This window comes from Ipomoea nil, unplaced genomic scaffold (genome assembly GCF_001879475.1).
Source record: "Ipomoea nil cultivar Tokyo-kokei standard unplaced genomic scaffold, Asagao_1.1 scaffold1977, whole genome shotgun sequence".
Taxonomy (NCBI): Eukaryota; Viridiplantae; Streptophyta; class Magnoliopsida; order Solanales; family Convolvulaceae; genus Ipomoea; species Ipomoea nil.
This window is the reverse complement of record NW_017618405.1, coordinates 1,162,770-1,179,083: the sequence shown is the minus strand read 5'-3', so window position 1 is coordinate 1,179,083 and position 16,314 is coordinate 1,162,770. Positions and strand designations below refer to the sequence as shown.

The 16,314-nt window shown below is 34.9% G+C and overlaps 2 protein-coding genes across 7 annotated transcripts; one reads left to right on the top strand and one right to left on the bottom strand.

The window, feature by feature from the left end:
• Positions 1–500: 500 nt before the first annotated feature.
• On the top strand, positions 501–3,821 carry LOC109147100 (peroxisome biogenesis factor 10-like). Of its 6 annotated transcripts, none has more exons than XM_019294746.1 (6): positions 508–883; positions 2,239–2,401; positions 2,734–2,803; positions 2,886–3,084; positions 3,360–3,570; positions 3,627–3,821. In XM_019294746.1, the coding sequence occupies exons 1-5, from the start codon at positions 801–803 to the stop codon at positions 3,565–3,567; spliced, it is 723 nt and encodes a 240-aa protein (XP_019150291.1). In that variant the 5' UTR covers positions 508–800; the 3' UTR covers positions 3,568–3,570; positions 3,627–3,821. The 6 variants fall into 6 exon arrangements, with proteins under 6 accessions (XP_019150294.1, XP_019150291.1, XP_019150288.1 ...); XM_019294747.1 differs by having other exon boundaries at positions 509–883; positions 2,886–2,950; positions 2,987–3,084; positions 3,360–3,821; XM_019294745.1 differs by having other exon boundaries at positions 509–883; positions 3,360–3,567; positions 3,624–3,821.
• Positions 3,822–5,928: 2,107 nt separating this feature from the next.
• On the bottom strand, positions 5,929–13,857 carry LOC109147181. Its single transcript, XM_019294814.1, has 11 exons — positions 13,778–13,857; positions 11,838–11,941; positions 11,312–11,692; positions 10,923–11,039; positions 9,515–9,597; positions 8,917–9,371; positions 8,560–8,732; positions 7,934–8,019; positions 6,656–6,789; positions 6,233–6,532; positions 5,929–6,119 (listed from the first exon to the last, which is right to left on the bottom strand). Exons 3-11 carry the CDS (start codon positions 11,654–11,656, stop codon positions 5,944–5,946), a joined length of 1,869 nt encoding a protein of 622 aa, XP_019150359.1. The 5' UTR covers positions 11,657–11,692; positions 11,838–11,941; positions 13,778–13,857; the 3' UTR covers positions 5,929–5,943.
• Positions 13,858–16,314: the final 2,457 nt, after the last annotated feature.

Here is a 16,314-nt window from a genome sequence, read left to right as displayed (position 1 = left end):
AAAAAAACTGGATCCTGAACCGTGAACCGGCGGTTCTAGATCCGGTTAGCGATTTTAAACCGTCTTTATTTTTAAAATTTTAATTTTTTATTTTAAAATAGTCTAAATTCAACAATAAATGTATTTTATTTTTTTCAGTTTGGACCATGAACCGGCCGTCTCGGTTCACGATTTTAATAAAATCTAAATATCGTGTTTCGATTCTAAATTGTAATTAAAATATTTCGATTTGATTTCTATAGTGTCTGTTTGGTTTGAACCAACTTGTGGTCATAATTTGTTAAAGAAAAAAATAAATGAAATATTTATTTTAAGGGTAAATATGTCCATTTAACATTTCAGGGGGAAAAACAGTCACTTAAATAATTCAGAGGGGAAAAGTGCTATATGTATATAACTTAGGGGGAAAAAGTGCCATTTTCCCATATATATATATATAGATTAGTGTCTAATGGCAATGGAAATCTTGGTATTAGTCAAGAAAACTATGATTAACAAGCAGAACAGACAAAGTAAACTAAGCTAATTAAGTTAAGCAGGCTACATGAGATAGGGAAAGACATTAATGGAAGATATCCTTTTCTTTCCTTCAAGAAGGAAACTTCAAAACAATAAAGCTACTCTTCCACATCTCCCTCTCTCCCACCCTATCCTACCCTCTGCCCATTAAAGTTTCTGCTATTTAAAGCCTCCACCAAAAAGCTTCCAATTTTTGTCTTTTACATCCAAGAAAAGAGGCAACTGCAAAAGAGGGGCAGGAGAGAGAGAGAGAGAGAGAGAGAGAGAGAGAGAGAGAATAAATGTGGCAGACCCAGACCCACAAATCTTCCTTCAGAGAATCACTCAATGCCCTTGAAGCTGATATTCAGCATGCCAATAGCTTGTAAGTTCCACATATTTTTATTTTATTTTTTGCTTTCAGATTGTTTATTTTTACTGAAATTCTTTATGACCTTTATATATATATATATATATATATATATATATATATATATATATATATATATATATATATATAACGATGTTATTGTTCAATTAAGAACTAGCGGAACCAGGAATTGGGTTTTTCTTATTTTCTTTTTCTTTTCTTGTTTTCCTGTTAAGGTATTCTTTGTTGTGGGAGTTGGTAGAACATGCCTGGGTGAGTTGGTAGTTGGGGATAGTTTCTTTCTTAGAGAGACTGAAGGTGTCATCATATCAAATACTTAATACCCAATTTAATCCTTATTTTTTTTATTTAGTATTAAACCTCTTTTTGTGTTTAATTAATAATTAGGTCTTGGACTCTGTTAAAACAAACCACTAGGACTAAATTGTTGGTATTAATAGAAGGGAAATTATTAAGCTATCCAGCTATCTTAACAGATGACTCAATTAGGTAAAATCGTTAAAGTTTCGGACGCAATTAAGCACAAAAAAGATGTTTAGAACTAAATTGAAAAAAACACTATAGTCGATGACTAAATTGGGTATTATTATTTGTCAATTGAAGCAAGTCGAGATTTTTCTTTCTTAGACCAACACAAATTTAAGTGGCAAATTATATGTGCACGAGAGCGCACAATGCATTGTGCGCCCTGGCCAAAACAACGTCGTTTTGTATCTGGTTTTTTTTTTTTTTTTTAGAAATTCCCCGTTTCCTTCTAAAAAAAATCTCCTGTTTCGAATGTACATAAACTCATAACATAATACACATAATCTAACATAATAGACATAAACTCCTAACAGAATACACATAAACTCTTAACAGAATACACAAGAAAATCTTAACATAATACACATAAACTCATAACATAATACAGATAAACTCATAACATAAAAAACGATATCGTTTTGGGCAAGGTGCACAATGCATTGTGCGCGATATAACGATTGAATTTAAGCCCTTGTTCCCAATTCCCAGAATCATTTTTTGCTTGGAGTTTCAATTTTGGAATTGTAGTCTTTTGCTTTAGTATTAATTAGATTAGATTAGATAATGCTATGCTGCCTCACAATATACTATAAAGAAACCAAGAAAGAAGTCATATGACCTAAGTTTGAGGAGTTGATGTAGATGTTGCTAATGATTTGTTATGTTTTTTTCTCTTCTAATATGTTGCTGAATTTGTCATTTTTATCATGGCTTTGCTAGTATTGAACCAATTATGTCCATAAAGACGTAGGAATAGGGAGTATTTTCAATTTCCCATCTGAATGGTTGTTTAAAATGAATTTGTTGGTGGGTGGGTTTTGCAGGGCAGGCGGTCTAGCATGGGATTTAAGCGGGCATTGTGTCCAGATGAAGGTCTCTTACAGCCCTCTCGCCCCTTTCTTGCTAATCCTGATTGAATGGATGGACTATAGTTGTTTAGATTCCCTGCCCACCAGTTTAGGCCTCCTTCACATACTTGTATACAAAGTAAGAATTTTGAATTTTGAGATTTGTGATATTATTATGTCATCATTTTGGGGGATGAGGTCGAGGGAAACCCACATTTCATAGGGTACTACGTATTTCACCACTCGAAGTGATGGTAGTCTTGACTGCCCTTGGCCCTTTAATTTGGATCATATGGATCAGTTGCGGTTTGTGATATTATTATGTCATCATTTACTTTTGAATTGGGTGGGGTTACTCCCGATTCTCATTGTGCTTTTAATTTATGTCATGAATTCACATCTACTCACACATTCCTGTTGTTAACTTGTTTTCATAAATTAAAGATTCTGACTTAAGTTCTCACCCTGCAGGTCTATGTTGATGGAATGCCAACCATTATGTCTCCCCAAGAAAGGAAAGCCACCCTAAGAGATTTTTATGGTCCGCATTCTTTCTCTGATTAGCATTAGCATATGATTGATTCTACACAATACAAAATAAGATGAATAATCTTGAAAAACAGCTGTAATATATCCTTCACTGAAGCAAATGGAAGGCAACTTAATGGGGAAGACAACCCAATGCTCTGCCAATTTAAGCAGACTAGTGGAAGATAATGTTGAGGGAGGAGAAGATGAATGCGGTATATGCATGGAGAGCGGTGCAAATATGGTTTTGCCTAATTGCGCTCATTCCATGTGCATCAACTGCTTCCATCATTGGTATGTAGCTTTCCCTACCTTCTTGCATTTGGGGATGGTGAGAGGAGGCCCGGGGGCATTGTGAATAAGTAAATAGGTTTAAAACCCTAACTTTGCCCCCCACCCCCTGTCCTGGAGATTGTGGTAAATCGCGAGATGTGCCTCAGTGCTTACTTTTTTCCTCAGATCCTCTCCCATTGAGCATTCGAACCGGGGGTAATTATATTGCTAGGCATTACCGGGGGGCGTTGTGAATAAGTAAATGTTATCATTCATTGCATTGCATTGCATCTCAGGTACATCCGATCTCAATCATGCCCATTCTGCCGAGGGAGCCTAAAACGTGTGGAATCTGGAGACTTGTGGGTTCTAACCGGCAACTCTGATGTAGTTGACACAATAACGCTTGCACACCACAACCTAAAACACTTTTATCTATACATCGATAAGCTGCCGCGCGTAGTGTCAGAGACCAATGCCTCATTTTATGATTACCTGATGTAAGAAAGAAGCATTATATATCATCTGTTCAGGTTCAGGTTCAGGTTCAGGTGGAGTATGAACTTTTAAATGAAGCTGTAAATAAGTAGTTCAAGTATAGGGAACAGAGAGTGTATATCAGATGCCACTTCAAACTCAGCCTTTTGCAACCTTAATTGGTATGTACATGATATGTATGGTATGGATTTATGAATCCACCCACAAAGCTTTTCATACCACAAAATTTAAATTTCATTACATTCAGCAGATGTTATGTATGTTGGACCATGGTTCATACAACTGTACGTGTGGATCATGCATAGATTACATTGTTTCTATGCATAGAGTATATTATTTTTATACGTAATGTTCATTATTTAAATGTGTACAAAATAATATATAAACAACTTGAACTTGCATAATGTTCATTTATTATTTGAGCATGCACAGACTGATTGAAGGTTGATTATTCTAAGCTCATTTTTGTTGTACATGAGTTTCATTATTGGTACAAGTACACCCCACCCTTTTAATTAGAAATATAATATTTAGTAAAAGATTCATTATTTGTAGGTCTAAAGTACATTATTTCTATAAATGTATTTTGATACATGATCTATAATTCTATACAGTTGTGTGGATCATGGTCCAAAGTAAAATTTGGCCCCCATTAGACCATAGACAAAAAGAAATATTCTTCTGTTTTCCCTTGGGTGGCAAATTCTGCCGTGAGCACGTGCCCACCTTGCGATTCCATATTCATAATTTCTATACTGTAGATTCATAATCACTATACTGTAGATCCATAATTTCTATATTATAGATTCATAAAATTTATACTTTAGATTCCAATTGTTGAACTCTGTTTTCACAAATCAAAGAACTATATGTTCATAATTGATAACTATACAGTTTAGAAATTATGAATTTACAGTACAGAAATTATGAATCTACAGTACAGATATTATGAATCTGCAATATAGAAATTATGAATCTACTGTATTTAAATTATTAATCTACGATTTAGAAATTATGAATCTAAAGTATAAATTTTATGAATTTACAGTATAGAAATTATGGATCTACAATATAGAAATTATGAATTTACACTTTTACAGTATAAAAATTATGAATATGGAACCGTGCCCACCTTGCAAGGTGGACACGTGCTCACGGCATAACAATCCTCCCTTGGTCTAGTAGATCCCTTTGTCACTACCAAGGGGGGAGAAATTCCCCATTCATCAAATTTTTTAAACGAACTTGCCACAATTCAAATAGGAGGAACAAAACCTTAAATATATGAAGTTTTTTTTAATTTAAGAAAAATTAGATAATATTTTTCACAGTAAAATTTTTTTTGAGTGCTACTGACTCAGTTACAATGCAGTATCTGTTCATAACATTTTTCACAGTAAAATGTTTTCCTCAAGAATGAAGAAAACTTTTTCCTTAACTTACCATTAATATTTTATTTTTCATAAAAACTAATAAGACAATTTTGCCCTCACCAAGCTTTTTTAATAATAATAATAATACTTATTATTATTATATTGAAATATATTTGTCTTTATACTCATTATTTCTTACAATTCCAAATCCAACCAAACAGTGGAATCAATATTCACCAAAAAAAAAAAAAAAAATCACCAATCAAACAATGTAATCAATCTTCTCGATAATTTATTCCATAAAATTTCAGTTTCATTCCTTATTTTTTGCCCGCAAACCAAACAGCAAGCAGTCAAATAGTTCCCTCAATTACTCCGTAATATTTTTCCCCCAAGCACTATGGTCCTAAATATAAGCAAGTGTGGTGAATATGGGCAAATACTTGGGTATTCCTTCAATCCATGGGAGGCTGGGAATTATAGACAGAGTGGTGGCAGGATGGAAATCCAAATGGCTTAAGTCATCGGTTTTGTCCGCCATTCCATTTTACACCATGCAAACAACTATGGTGCCGGGGGAAGTAATATAGCCGCTACTTTGGGGCAGAAGAGAAGGAGAAAGAAAATGTTAGTTGGTGAAGTGGGATGTACTACTAACAAGAAACAAGGCTGACGGTGGGTTTGGGGATCAGGAAACTTGATTTGATGAACCAAGCAGAGGGAGAAGCGAGAGAGCCTCTGGGCGCAGGTTTTTAGAGGGCAGACTGCTCAACATGGAAGCCAAAAGGAAACATGTCTAATGTCTGGAGAGGCATTTTGAGGCCACTGAACCCAAGAGATGTGCGACAGACACTATAGTTTTCGATTAGATGCTGGCTGCTGCTGCCAAGTGGAACAACATTTGGAAATTAATCGCACGATAGGATCATGACTAAAGATAATGACAAGTGCAGCCTGTGTGTCAATTCGACTGAAGATAACTTCAATGCCTTTTTGCCAAAACATTATTTCAACACAAATTCAAATAAAATCCAACACAGTTGTTAACATGCGTATTTAGTACAAGCAACATATCCATATTATTTTCTTCCTTCAACAACTCGCTGGCCTTTACAACATATCCAAATTCTCGGCCATAAAGATGACATGCTGCCGCTGCCTTGTAAGTGAGGAGCTCTGTATCACCTGGTGCAGAAAACTAAACTCTCAACTACTGAAAATTGAATTATAGCAGCCGCAAAGGAAATGGTAGGGGGTTTGGAACCTTTAGTAAGCAATTATGTCAAACACGATGATACCTGAAGCAATATCAGACGCAAGTATGCTCTGCTTGAAGTGACGGGTAAGCCACCATTTGCAACGAAACCTCCAAGATTTTCCTGATTCGGGAATGATGAATATTTCTGGAACACGACTAATATAACCTGAAAATTTTGGCTTCAGTCCATCACCATTAAAGCAGATCGATGCACTGTCTCCTTCAATTTGGGAAAGCTTCAGTAAGCACGATGCAAAATCGCTCCATGTGTTGCTTTTTGCATATATAGCATCTAAGTTTAAAGCTATCATTTCCACCAGCATTTCAGTGCTATAGTCCCCTGAGGTTTAATTGCAAACTTGGAGAATCAATGTGATGTACATCACAATGCCTCATAAAGAAATACCTCTCAAAAATCATGATGGAAATATTTATTGTTCAGAGGATATACAAAAGCACATACCTCTTCTATGTAAGTTGGTGAGCCATCCCAATGAGTGGCGACAGGTGGGGTCTTTTTTTAATATATCCTCAAAGCATGTAGCAAGTTTGGCATGGTTGTTGCCATCAAAATGCTCCAAGAGATGAGCCTTCAGTCTGCAAATCAGAATCCAAATATATACACAAAAAACATATGAATAAAACCATAAATAAATCTCTGGCGTGTGCAAATCTTCTAGTCTAGGCATGATATGAGCAATGAGATGTGATGGTGCACTGATCTAGCTGGGTTGGATATAACAATATAAGCAGATCGAATGTCAAGATGTCATGTGATCATTGAAGTTATCTATGTCCACTATGCTCAGCCTACCATATCTTATAGATACCCACCTTCTGTACTATTTAAAGGGGGTTATTGTAAAAGAATGAAGCCAACTTAGAAACTGAAGTGAGATGAAAAGTAATAGCAACACTACTCTGTTGTTTTTTAAAGGCAAGACAATGGTAGAGCTAGTGGATTCTTAGGTCGACCAATTAACCCATGGTTATTTTCCCGCATTGCATTTTCCATGTAAACTTCATCATGCCATTTCCGTTACTGCACTCATTATTTGCTCATAAACACATTTACTAACCACCTAAACACTTAAAATCTACACCATGGTTAATACTGGAAAATTGTGTTTCAACAAGATGACAGAAAATGAAAATGATAAAAGTAAATTTCAAACCTACCACTTCAATACAAGATTAGGCTAGTAGTGAACATCTTTTGAGAAGGATAAGTTACAAACGACGACGACAGAGAAGTTTCAGAGCAAAGGGCGAAAGGGAGGCAAAGATAAAAGGCTGTGCAAGAATACATAATGTCTCCAAAAACAAAAGTAACACCATTACCACACCAGAGAGGAAACAGAGAAGAAATAGACTGAAACAGCAATTCAAGTATCAAGGATACCCGTAAAAAGAGTGAGCCACATTCATTAAATCTAAGACTTCTCTAAAATGATGCCACGTAAATTCTACAGAGCAAATATCACTTTAGCAACTAACAACTACAGCAACAACCATAGTGTTTCCAAGATCTGCTGCAACAGTACACGAATGTCAAGACATCTAATTACACAACAAAATTTTCAATCCTTTAATTATCTTCTCAATTGTTTAATTGTATTTAGTCCACTTATGTATAGCTACATTTTCATGTCCTCTCAGCTTTTGCATGATGTTGACAACAATCACTAAGAAAAATAAATAACTAAAGAAAATAAGGAAAGGGTTAAGGGGATATTATTACCTCAAATGGAGTACTGTACTCGAGTCAGGAGAAAACTTTTCAACAATATCAAGAGCCTCTTTAACCTTATCCCCAAGCAACAGCAGCTGAAAAGATAAAATCAAACCATTATGCTACCATGATTATATTTTAGTGCACAAACACCTAAAGTTCCTTTGTGTTATTTGTACTGTTCTTTTTCCATTTAGTCTTGTGCAAAAAAGCTTGTCTCACTAGTCACTAGCATACATATGATAAAATGCACTAAAAGAAAGGATTGATTAAGCCAAATTAAGAATAGAAGCATTGTGCCTTTGCCTCTAGGTGAAAGTAGGAAATTGTGAGTCATGAAAGGCCAAAAGCAATCAATTTGAAATGCAATGCTTAATGTCTATATACAACAGGGCAGGCACTGCAAGCATTACAAAGTAGTAGCAAAAGAAATGTATGAATACAAACTACAAAGCACTGGTTGTGTCAGATATTCTGTCTTAATGTACAATTTTTCAAAAAAAAAAAAACTAGCAACACCTTTTTCTACTTCTGAAATGAGGAAAGGGTAAAGACTAAAGAAGCAAGAAAAGAAGCTAACTTGAAATATTTGATTCAATATTACACAAATCATATGTATAAAGTGTCTAAATTACCTGAATCAGAGGATGAAAAGCCTCAAGTGCCGGTGGCATTGAGTTGACCGCATGGCTTAAAAACTTTACCGCATTGTTATACTGATCATTGCGCAGTTGCTTATGCATATCATACAATTCCTCTAAATTATCCAATTGAGGCAATTGTATAGGCAATAGGCATGGTGGCAGACCTATAATTGAGAGAAACTATTACAGCGTTTCTTATAACTTGTATACATCTAATGTTCCGCATCCAAAAAGAAGCAAACATATGATGTAGGTGAACTAGAAAGGCAACCTCAACATTAGAAAGAGCTTTAAAGTGTCAAAATGCATCTAAGCCGTTAGCAGTAATAGGAAACTAATTCCACTCACCATGAACAAAGAAAGTTGAGAGGGACGGGGGAGAATTGCTGCAATTTGAGTTCTCATGTTCACTCCTCTCAGTAGAGTGCATAGAGACATCTTGTGGCTGGAAACCATCAGGGTCCACCTTTTGTTCAGGATTGTTGTCAATGTCCATGGGACCTTCTCCATGTTGGTTGACATCAGCATCCATATTGTCTTTATCATTCCGAACAGAGGTGTTGGAATCACATTGTACCAATGAATTAGTTTCTTGACCTTCAGGGGCATCATCTCCCCTTGAATCCACAATTGACATGCACATGTTGTCTTTGAATGTATCCCATTGCATGTTGCTTCCAAATTCATTGTGTTTATCCAACTGCATCTCTTTTGGAAGAGAAGAATACCATAATTCATAAAATGTCAACCCCACAACTAAATTAGAAACTGGGTCACCCTCAAAACCATGCTCCTGCATTAGACTGATGAAACCATGGCATCCATATGCAAAATCAACAAGTTTAGATACTTCTCAAACTCATTTGTAAATTCTAACTTTTCAAATTCAGCAGTAATTGTCATATATCTGGTATAATAAGAAGTTAGCAAATGTCAAGAATTATACCTTAAAGCAGCTTGATATGAACCATCCATCTCCTTACTTGTCAAACAAAAAAGGTTGTGTTCCAACTGAACTGCAACTCTGTGCTGCCAAAGGTTTCAGTTCCATATTAAGGTATGATCAATATTTAGCTTGTAAATACTTACAATGGTAGACATATTCAAACTAAATACTTGTATTAGTTCCACCAGAATAGCATGCATAAGAGCAGGGGCGGATCCAGAAAAATGGTTGAGTGGGGGCGAAGTTTAAATAATAAAAAATGTCTATAAGTTTATAACAAAATGTTAAGCATCAAGACCTTCTGCGGAACATTAAAACAAAAGGGATAACTTAAAAAAAAATAATAAAACACTTAGGGGATGTTTGGTTCATGGAAATGTTTTCCAAAGGAAAACATTTTCCTTAAAGTGAAGGAAAATGTTGTTTTCTAGTGTTTGGTTCATGGAATTCATTTTCCATTGGAAAATGAATTCCTCAAATTTGAGGAAAACAAAATCCTTGGTTGGACCAAGGATTTTGTTTTCCATGGAAGATGGGAAGAAAAAGTGAATAGATTGCCTATTTTACCCTTGCTTTCTTTTTTAATTATATTACTCTTATTAATTTGTAGGGGCATATAGGTCTTTATACTCATTATTCCTTACAATTCCAAATCTAACCAAACAATAGAATTAGTATTCCCAGTAATTCTTTTTCCACCAACCAAACAATGAAATTCATCTTCCTAGTAATTGTTTTTCCATGGAATTCCAATTCCACTTCCCTTAAAATATTTTCCGCGAACCAAACGAGCCCTTAAGAAGTAAGCCATAAATATTGTTAGATATGAGCGAAAAATAAAACACATCAAAACTTTATAAAAATACTTATTAACAAAATATAAAACATAATTAATTTGATAAAATAATTCTAATAGAAAACACATTATAAATTACACATCTCATTATTAATAAACTACATTCTTTGAAAGCCTAACCATTATTCAAATAGCTATAAAAGCTGTGTTCAAGCCATAAGGCATGGTTTACCATCTAGGCTGACTCATTTTTTGTTAACGTTTGTTGTTTTCTTTTACTTATACTAAAACTGTGTACTATATATACAAGGGCTATATATGGGGTGGGGGTGGGATGAGTGGGGGCAGCTGCCCCCACTGTCCCCATGCTAGGTCCGCCCGTCCATAGGAGTATATAAAAGAAATTATACGAAACAATGAACAAATCAACCTCCAAGTTTTAAATTTTGCATGTACAAAATCATCAGGGGCTTTGTGTGACACAATGAATGCAATACTTGTGCAAAAATGATTGATCAATGCTTCTTTCTGGGTACACTCAAACACAACCTATTCCTAACAAAAAATGTATCATAAGGAAAAAGGATGAGCAAAAGTTTGTTTTATCTTTACCTTCATTGGCCAATTCTTCATAGGCCCAAGCTTTGTCATCCATAGCCCATATATATTCTGGATCTTTTTTGAGCTGATAGAGTCACCCTTTATATGTCTCAGAATTTCCAAAGTAGCCTAAAATATTATATGGATACATAAATTAAATCAAGAGCTCCACAATGCATGAAAACTAAATCATGACCACCACAATGTTTATTTAATAAGGAATAGAAAACAAATAAACATTTCAAATTCGAGAATTTTTTTAAACAAAAGAAATTTCTTTAAATTTAGTCTTAAAATAAAATACAACAATGCAATTAAAAACGGAATTTACATACAAACTATTAACCAAATGCAACTGTAAATCAAAAATAGAATTTAGAAATAAACTACATACAACTTACCGAGAACTTAGCCCGAGTCTTTGAGATAGCTATTTCTTTAGAAGTCCCTTTATGAAGCAAACTCAACACTCCACTTGCCTCGGCCCAGTTGTGCCGCCGCAGCAACACCAGCAGTAGCCGCCGCAATTTCTTCCGGTGTTGAGAGCGTAAACTAGTGAGATCTCGTTGTAAGCTTCCAATGCCACGCTTCAGGCAATGGCAGGGCTTGGCCTTGGCTAATATCACACTGTTGATTCTCCTGGCCTCTGACAACAAATTCGGGGAAGATTTAAGATCATCATGCGGCCGCATGCGAACCCTCCGTTTTGGGTTCTCAATTTCGGCTTTCCATTCTTCGGCTTCCATTGATTGAGAACGGAAAGAACTAGCAGCAACTGCAGTCTGCAAGCAAATTAGGAAAATTACCACAAGATTACAAATACTGCATTTCAATTAAAAAAAAAAAAAAAAAAAAAAAAAAAAAAAAAAAAAAACCTCTGTACGTTAATGGCCTAAAGAGACATGCAGCAGAGTGGCACCACCGCACCAGGGGTTTGAAACAGCTGTGATAGTCTGATAGATGGTGGCAGTGGCAGCAGCAGGTGTTCGAACTTCTCAGCGAATGTAAGGCAGAGGCAGAGGGGCAGCGGTCTGAGCTGAGGCAAAAAATAGAAGTGAATTTTCCCACCCAATTGCATTTTCCAAATCCAGTATATAACTTCAACAGTACAGATCAGACCACTTAGGCAGCAGCATTAATACACGCTGGAAAGATGAACGGAATTATTACAATTAATATCCATTAATACATGTTTGAGATTACAAATGACTGATAGTACATGCTTGTGACAAAAAGGTGGAATCGCCCACCCCGGGCACCTCCATTAGTACATGCTTGGGATTACAGATGACTGATAGTCTCCAACACAAACATGAAAATTCACTGGGGAAGAATTTAAAATTCAAATCGTAACCTTATGATTAAAAAAGAAAATAAGCTAGGTCTGAAATTTAGATACAATGCGCTCTAAAGGCAAATTAATTATGATAAAGTTAACGACATGCATTGTTACAAACCATAACCGTAGTAAATTTAGCAGAACGAAACAGATAACTAAAATCAAAACAACAAATTGGGCGATATCCAAAATTGGAGTCTAAAAACGACAAGACGTAATAGGGGTGGGTGTTTCGGTATTCGGTTTTTTTTTTTTCAGTTTCAATTTCGGTATTTCGGTTTTTAAAAAATTATACCATTCGGTTTGACATTATAGTTCGGTTTCGGGGAATTAGTTCAGTTCGGTTTAAAAACCCCAATTTTCTACATTTCGTAATTTTCCAAACATAGTGGCTGGAATTTTTCAAATTAGATTATGTTATCCACTTCCATCTGTGGAGATGAGTAATCACAAACAGAAGTTATAAATAAATGCAATTCTTTATGTAAACTAAACTCTTTGGATGAATGCCATATACAAAGCTGATGAACAAAGTAAATTAACTGACTGTTAATGTAATGATTGGCAAACAACAATCACTGCTAATGTTAATCATTGCTATTACTGATGCACATTATCTTTATATTTCAATTACACGAACTGCTGCCCAATCTGCACTTTTATTCATTGCATTCAATCTTTCTAATTTATAGTACAGATCTAAATATAGAACTTGCTACAACTATATATTCTACCTCAGTCCTGCATTATTTGCAGTTTTCTCATTAACCACATGCATCAGAATACAAAAACAGTGTCTTAAATCAAGCCACATAATGTAACAAGAACATAATAGGGTGACTAGATAATATATTTCATTTACTAGATTTTAGAAAGGAACAAAGAAATGCAGGAAAAAGTCTCCAGACAGTCTTGTTTAATAAAGAATGAAGTAAATTTGTTATTCATTCCCTTTACATCCAGAACTTCAAAATCAAAGTATTTTTGACACACATATATATAGAATGGCATATAGTGCTACTTTGCAAGATTTTATTATTTTTGGTTATGAATTCCCCCTAAAAGAGTCTAAATTCACAATTACTTGAAATCTTTGATCTTTAATACCCACAAGTAGAAGTAGAAAAGTTAACACCTTTCTGTGGGTCTGCATCTCATTTCACAGACTATGATAACCAAGAAAAGAATAACAATCAATTACTAAAAGAAAAAAAAAAAAATTGAAATGTCCTTAAAGAACAAAAGAACTAGAAGAAACATATCATCAATGAAATTTGCAGTTTGTGGCAGAAGAAAGCAGCAGAGATTCCCTTATGCATTTCAATCTTCTCTATCATTACATAGCCAATCTTTTTTACTAGAGAATCCCCAAATACAATGCAGCCAGCAAGCAATTCAATCACCAAAATATAACAAAAATAGAAACAAAGATTGGTCCTTTTATGCTTGCCTTACAAAAAAGAGTGGAGCTATGTGAACCCTAAACCCTAAATAACTAATCAAGCAAATGAACAATGAAAGTATTTACCTGGAAAAGTGGAGCTTTCTGAATTGTGAATCAGACTAGCGGCGGCGGCGGAACTTGGAAGCCTGGCGACGGTGAAGGACTGTGGTCAGTGGAAGCCTGGCGTCGGTAGGACCGTAGTGACAGTGCGAACGGCGGTGAATCGTCGATCGACAGTGTGCCTGAGGGCCGAGGGGCGAAGCGGCGGGAGATGGGAGTATGAGCAGATCACCAGAGACGCAGATTATAGGAACAAGAGTAGGACTTCGGGTTTTAGAAAATTAAATTAGAAAATAGAAATAAATTTAAATATTTCAGAAAATGATCAATATAATCCCTTTTTTACCTGAAAAGTCAATTAGATCCTCAAACTTTTTAAAAATACAATATATCCTTTAACATATTAAATTAAGGCAATGAAATCAAAAAATCGATAAATAACTTGCTATTATAGGTCATTTCAGCTCAGCCATCATATTCCGCAACCGGCGACGGTCGAATCGTCGTCGATCGCCATCTACCAGAGAAGGCGGTCGCCTTCTGTCGGGAAAGGCGGCCAACTAGTGCTTCTTGGTAGACGGCGACCGGTGGCAGATATGATGTCTGAACTGAAATGATTTATAGTAGCAGGTCATTTATCAATTCTTGAGCTCCATTGCCTCCATTTAACATGTTAAAGTGTGTAATTACATTTTTAAAAGTTTGGAGGCCTAATTAACTTTTTAGATAAAGTTTAAGAATTTTTTTACCTTTTTTTAAAATATTGATGATTTTTTACAAAGTAGTATATAATTTATACTTTCTCAAATATTTTTAGCTCAAATAAATTTATATATTTGATTGAAACTTAACTTTATAACTGATAAAAAACTAGTAAAGCATTGAAACAGGGTGGTCATATTATGTAGAATGATTTTTGTATTTAAATATCACAATTTTTTTGTTATTAAGAATTCCAGAGAGGTCCCTTGATTATTGACATTTATATTTTTTTATCATTTGACTTTCAATTGGACTATGAATGGTCCATGGACTATTGATCTTTACCAAGTTTCTTTCTTGACTTTCAATATGACCATAAATGGTCCATTGAATACTGATTTTGTTCTAAATTTGGCCATTCAATTAAATATCCGTTTAATCAACATTAAATTTAAGAATAATAATATAAAAATTAACTTCTTGTTAAGATGGACAAATTGAGTTCATCATTGTGAAGAATTAAAATATTTACATTAGTACTCTTAAATTTAATATTTATTAAAATGATATTTAACTAGAGAATCAAATTTGAAAAAAAAAATTAATAGTCAATGGACCACTTATGATTAAATTAAAAGTTGATGACGAAAATTAGTGAAGATCAATAGTCAATGGACCATTTATGATCCGATTAAAGTCGAATGATAAAAATTGGTAAACGATAGTGGTCAATGGACCATTCTTTGAATTAACTCATTTATTAATATCTTTTTGATGAAGCTCATTTTATAAAAATTTTCTAACACAGTTTACCTACGGTGAACGTAATTGATTCAGGATCGATAGATTGAGAAAGCAGTTACAACACTAAAGAGTCCTATAGGAATGACTAACACAATAGTCTCCAATAGAATAGCCATGCTAAGTCAACTGACAATAACCACTACATTATTGATCATATACTATAATATTATTACTAACACCTCCGAGTGCGATAGTTATGCTATGGACTCACCTTGCAAGGTGGACCATAATAAAAGTACACAATTTATATACTTGATGTTCACAATTTATATACTTGGTGTTGGATAAATTTAGCAAAGTAATAGCCAATAAGTTAACAACTTTAAAAAAAAAAAAAAAAGGTTTTTGGGGCGGGGGGACTGCCTAGCCCGCGGGTTAAAGGGGGCTAAAGGTGGGGCGGTCCGGGCCAGTAAAACCCAGGCACACCAAGGAGTGGGCTTTTTGGCCCGGCCCGCCCCGCCCGCTACCCCGTATTGACAGCACTACTCTCGCCTCCCCTCTCCAACAAGCATCAAGCAGCTGTGCGTCCAGCCGCGCCGCTCTAGCCTCCAGCAAGCAGCGACGCCACCCACTTGCCGCTCCAGCCTCCAGCCTCACCGCAGCCGTGATTTGTTTGCTTCATTCAAAACAGAGGGGTCTTAGAAGAATAGAAATCTTTGAGAAAACAGTCCAGTTGAATTTTTACTTCCATTTATTTCCTATAATTGTAGATGTTGTCAATTTCTTCATATCTTATTGAAATATTGCTCTCAACGGGCTGTTTTTATCAAGTAAAATTTGGTTTGAAGTGATAATAGATTTGTATTATCACAGTTCTAGTCAATTTATAGCTTGTGGTTGAATTGAAATTAGCATGTAATATTCAATTTTTTATTGGAATTCGAATAGTTTTATACGAATAATTAAATATATTAGATAGCTTCAAATATACAAAGTCTCTTTATTTTTTTAATAGTAAAAGTCTTTTAGAAAGTAAGTTGTGTGATTTATTTAAGTCCTATGAGTGGATGATGAACATTTTATGAAATATGTACTCATTTAACTATAATAGACTA

Excerpts from the sequence above, each read along its gene's own strand:
- LOC109147100 (XM_019294746.1), top strand. The coding sequence starts at position 801 with ATGTGGCAGACCCAGACCCACAAATCTTCCTTCAGAGAATCACTCAAT. Across the intron at positions 2,804-2,885 it reads CACCCTAAGAGATTTTTATG|CTGTAATATATCCTTCACTG; the intron begins GTCCGCATTCTT and ends CTTGAAAAACAG. Across the intron at positions 3,085-3,359 it reads ATCAACTGCTTCCATCATTG|GTACATCCGATCTCAATCAT; the intron begins GTATGTAGCTTT and ends ATTGCATCTCAG.
- LOC109147181 (XM_019294814.1), bottom strand. The coding sequence starts at position 11,656 with ATGGAAGCCGAAGAATGGAAAGCCGAAATTGAGAACCCAAAACGGAGG. Across the intron at positions 9,598-10,922 it reads TGAAGAATTGGCCAATGAAG|CACAGAGTTGCAGTTCAGTT; the intron begins GTAAAGATAAAA and ends AACCTTTGGCAG. Across the intron at positions 6,790-7,933 it reads AGTACAGTACTCCATTTGAG|ACTGAAGGCTCATCTCTTGG; the intron begins GTAATAATATCC and ends TCTGATTTGCAG.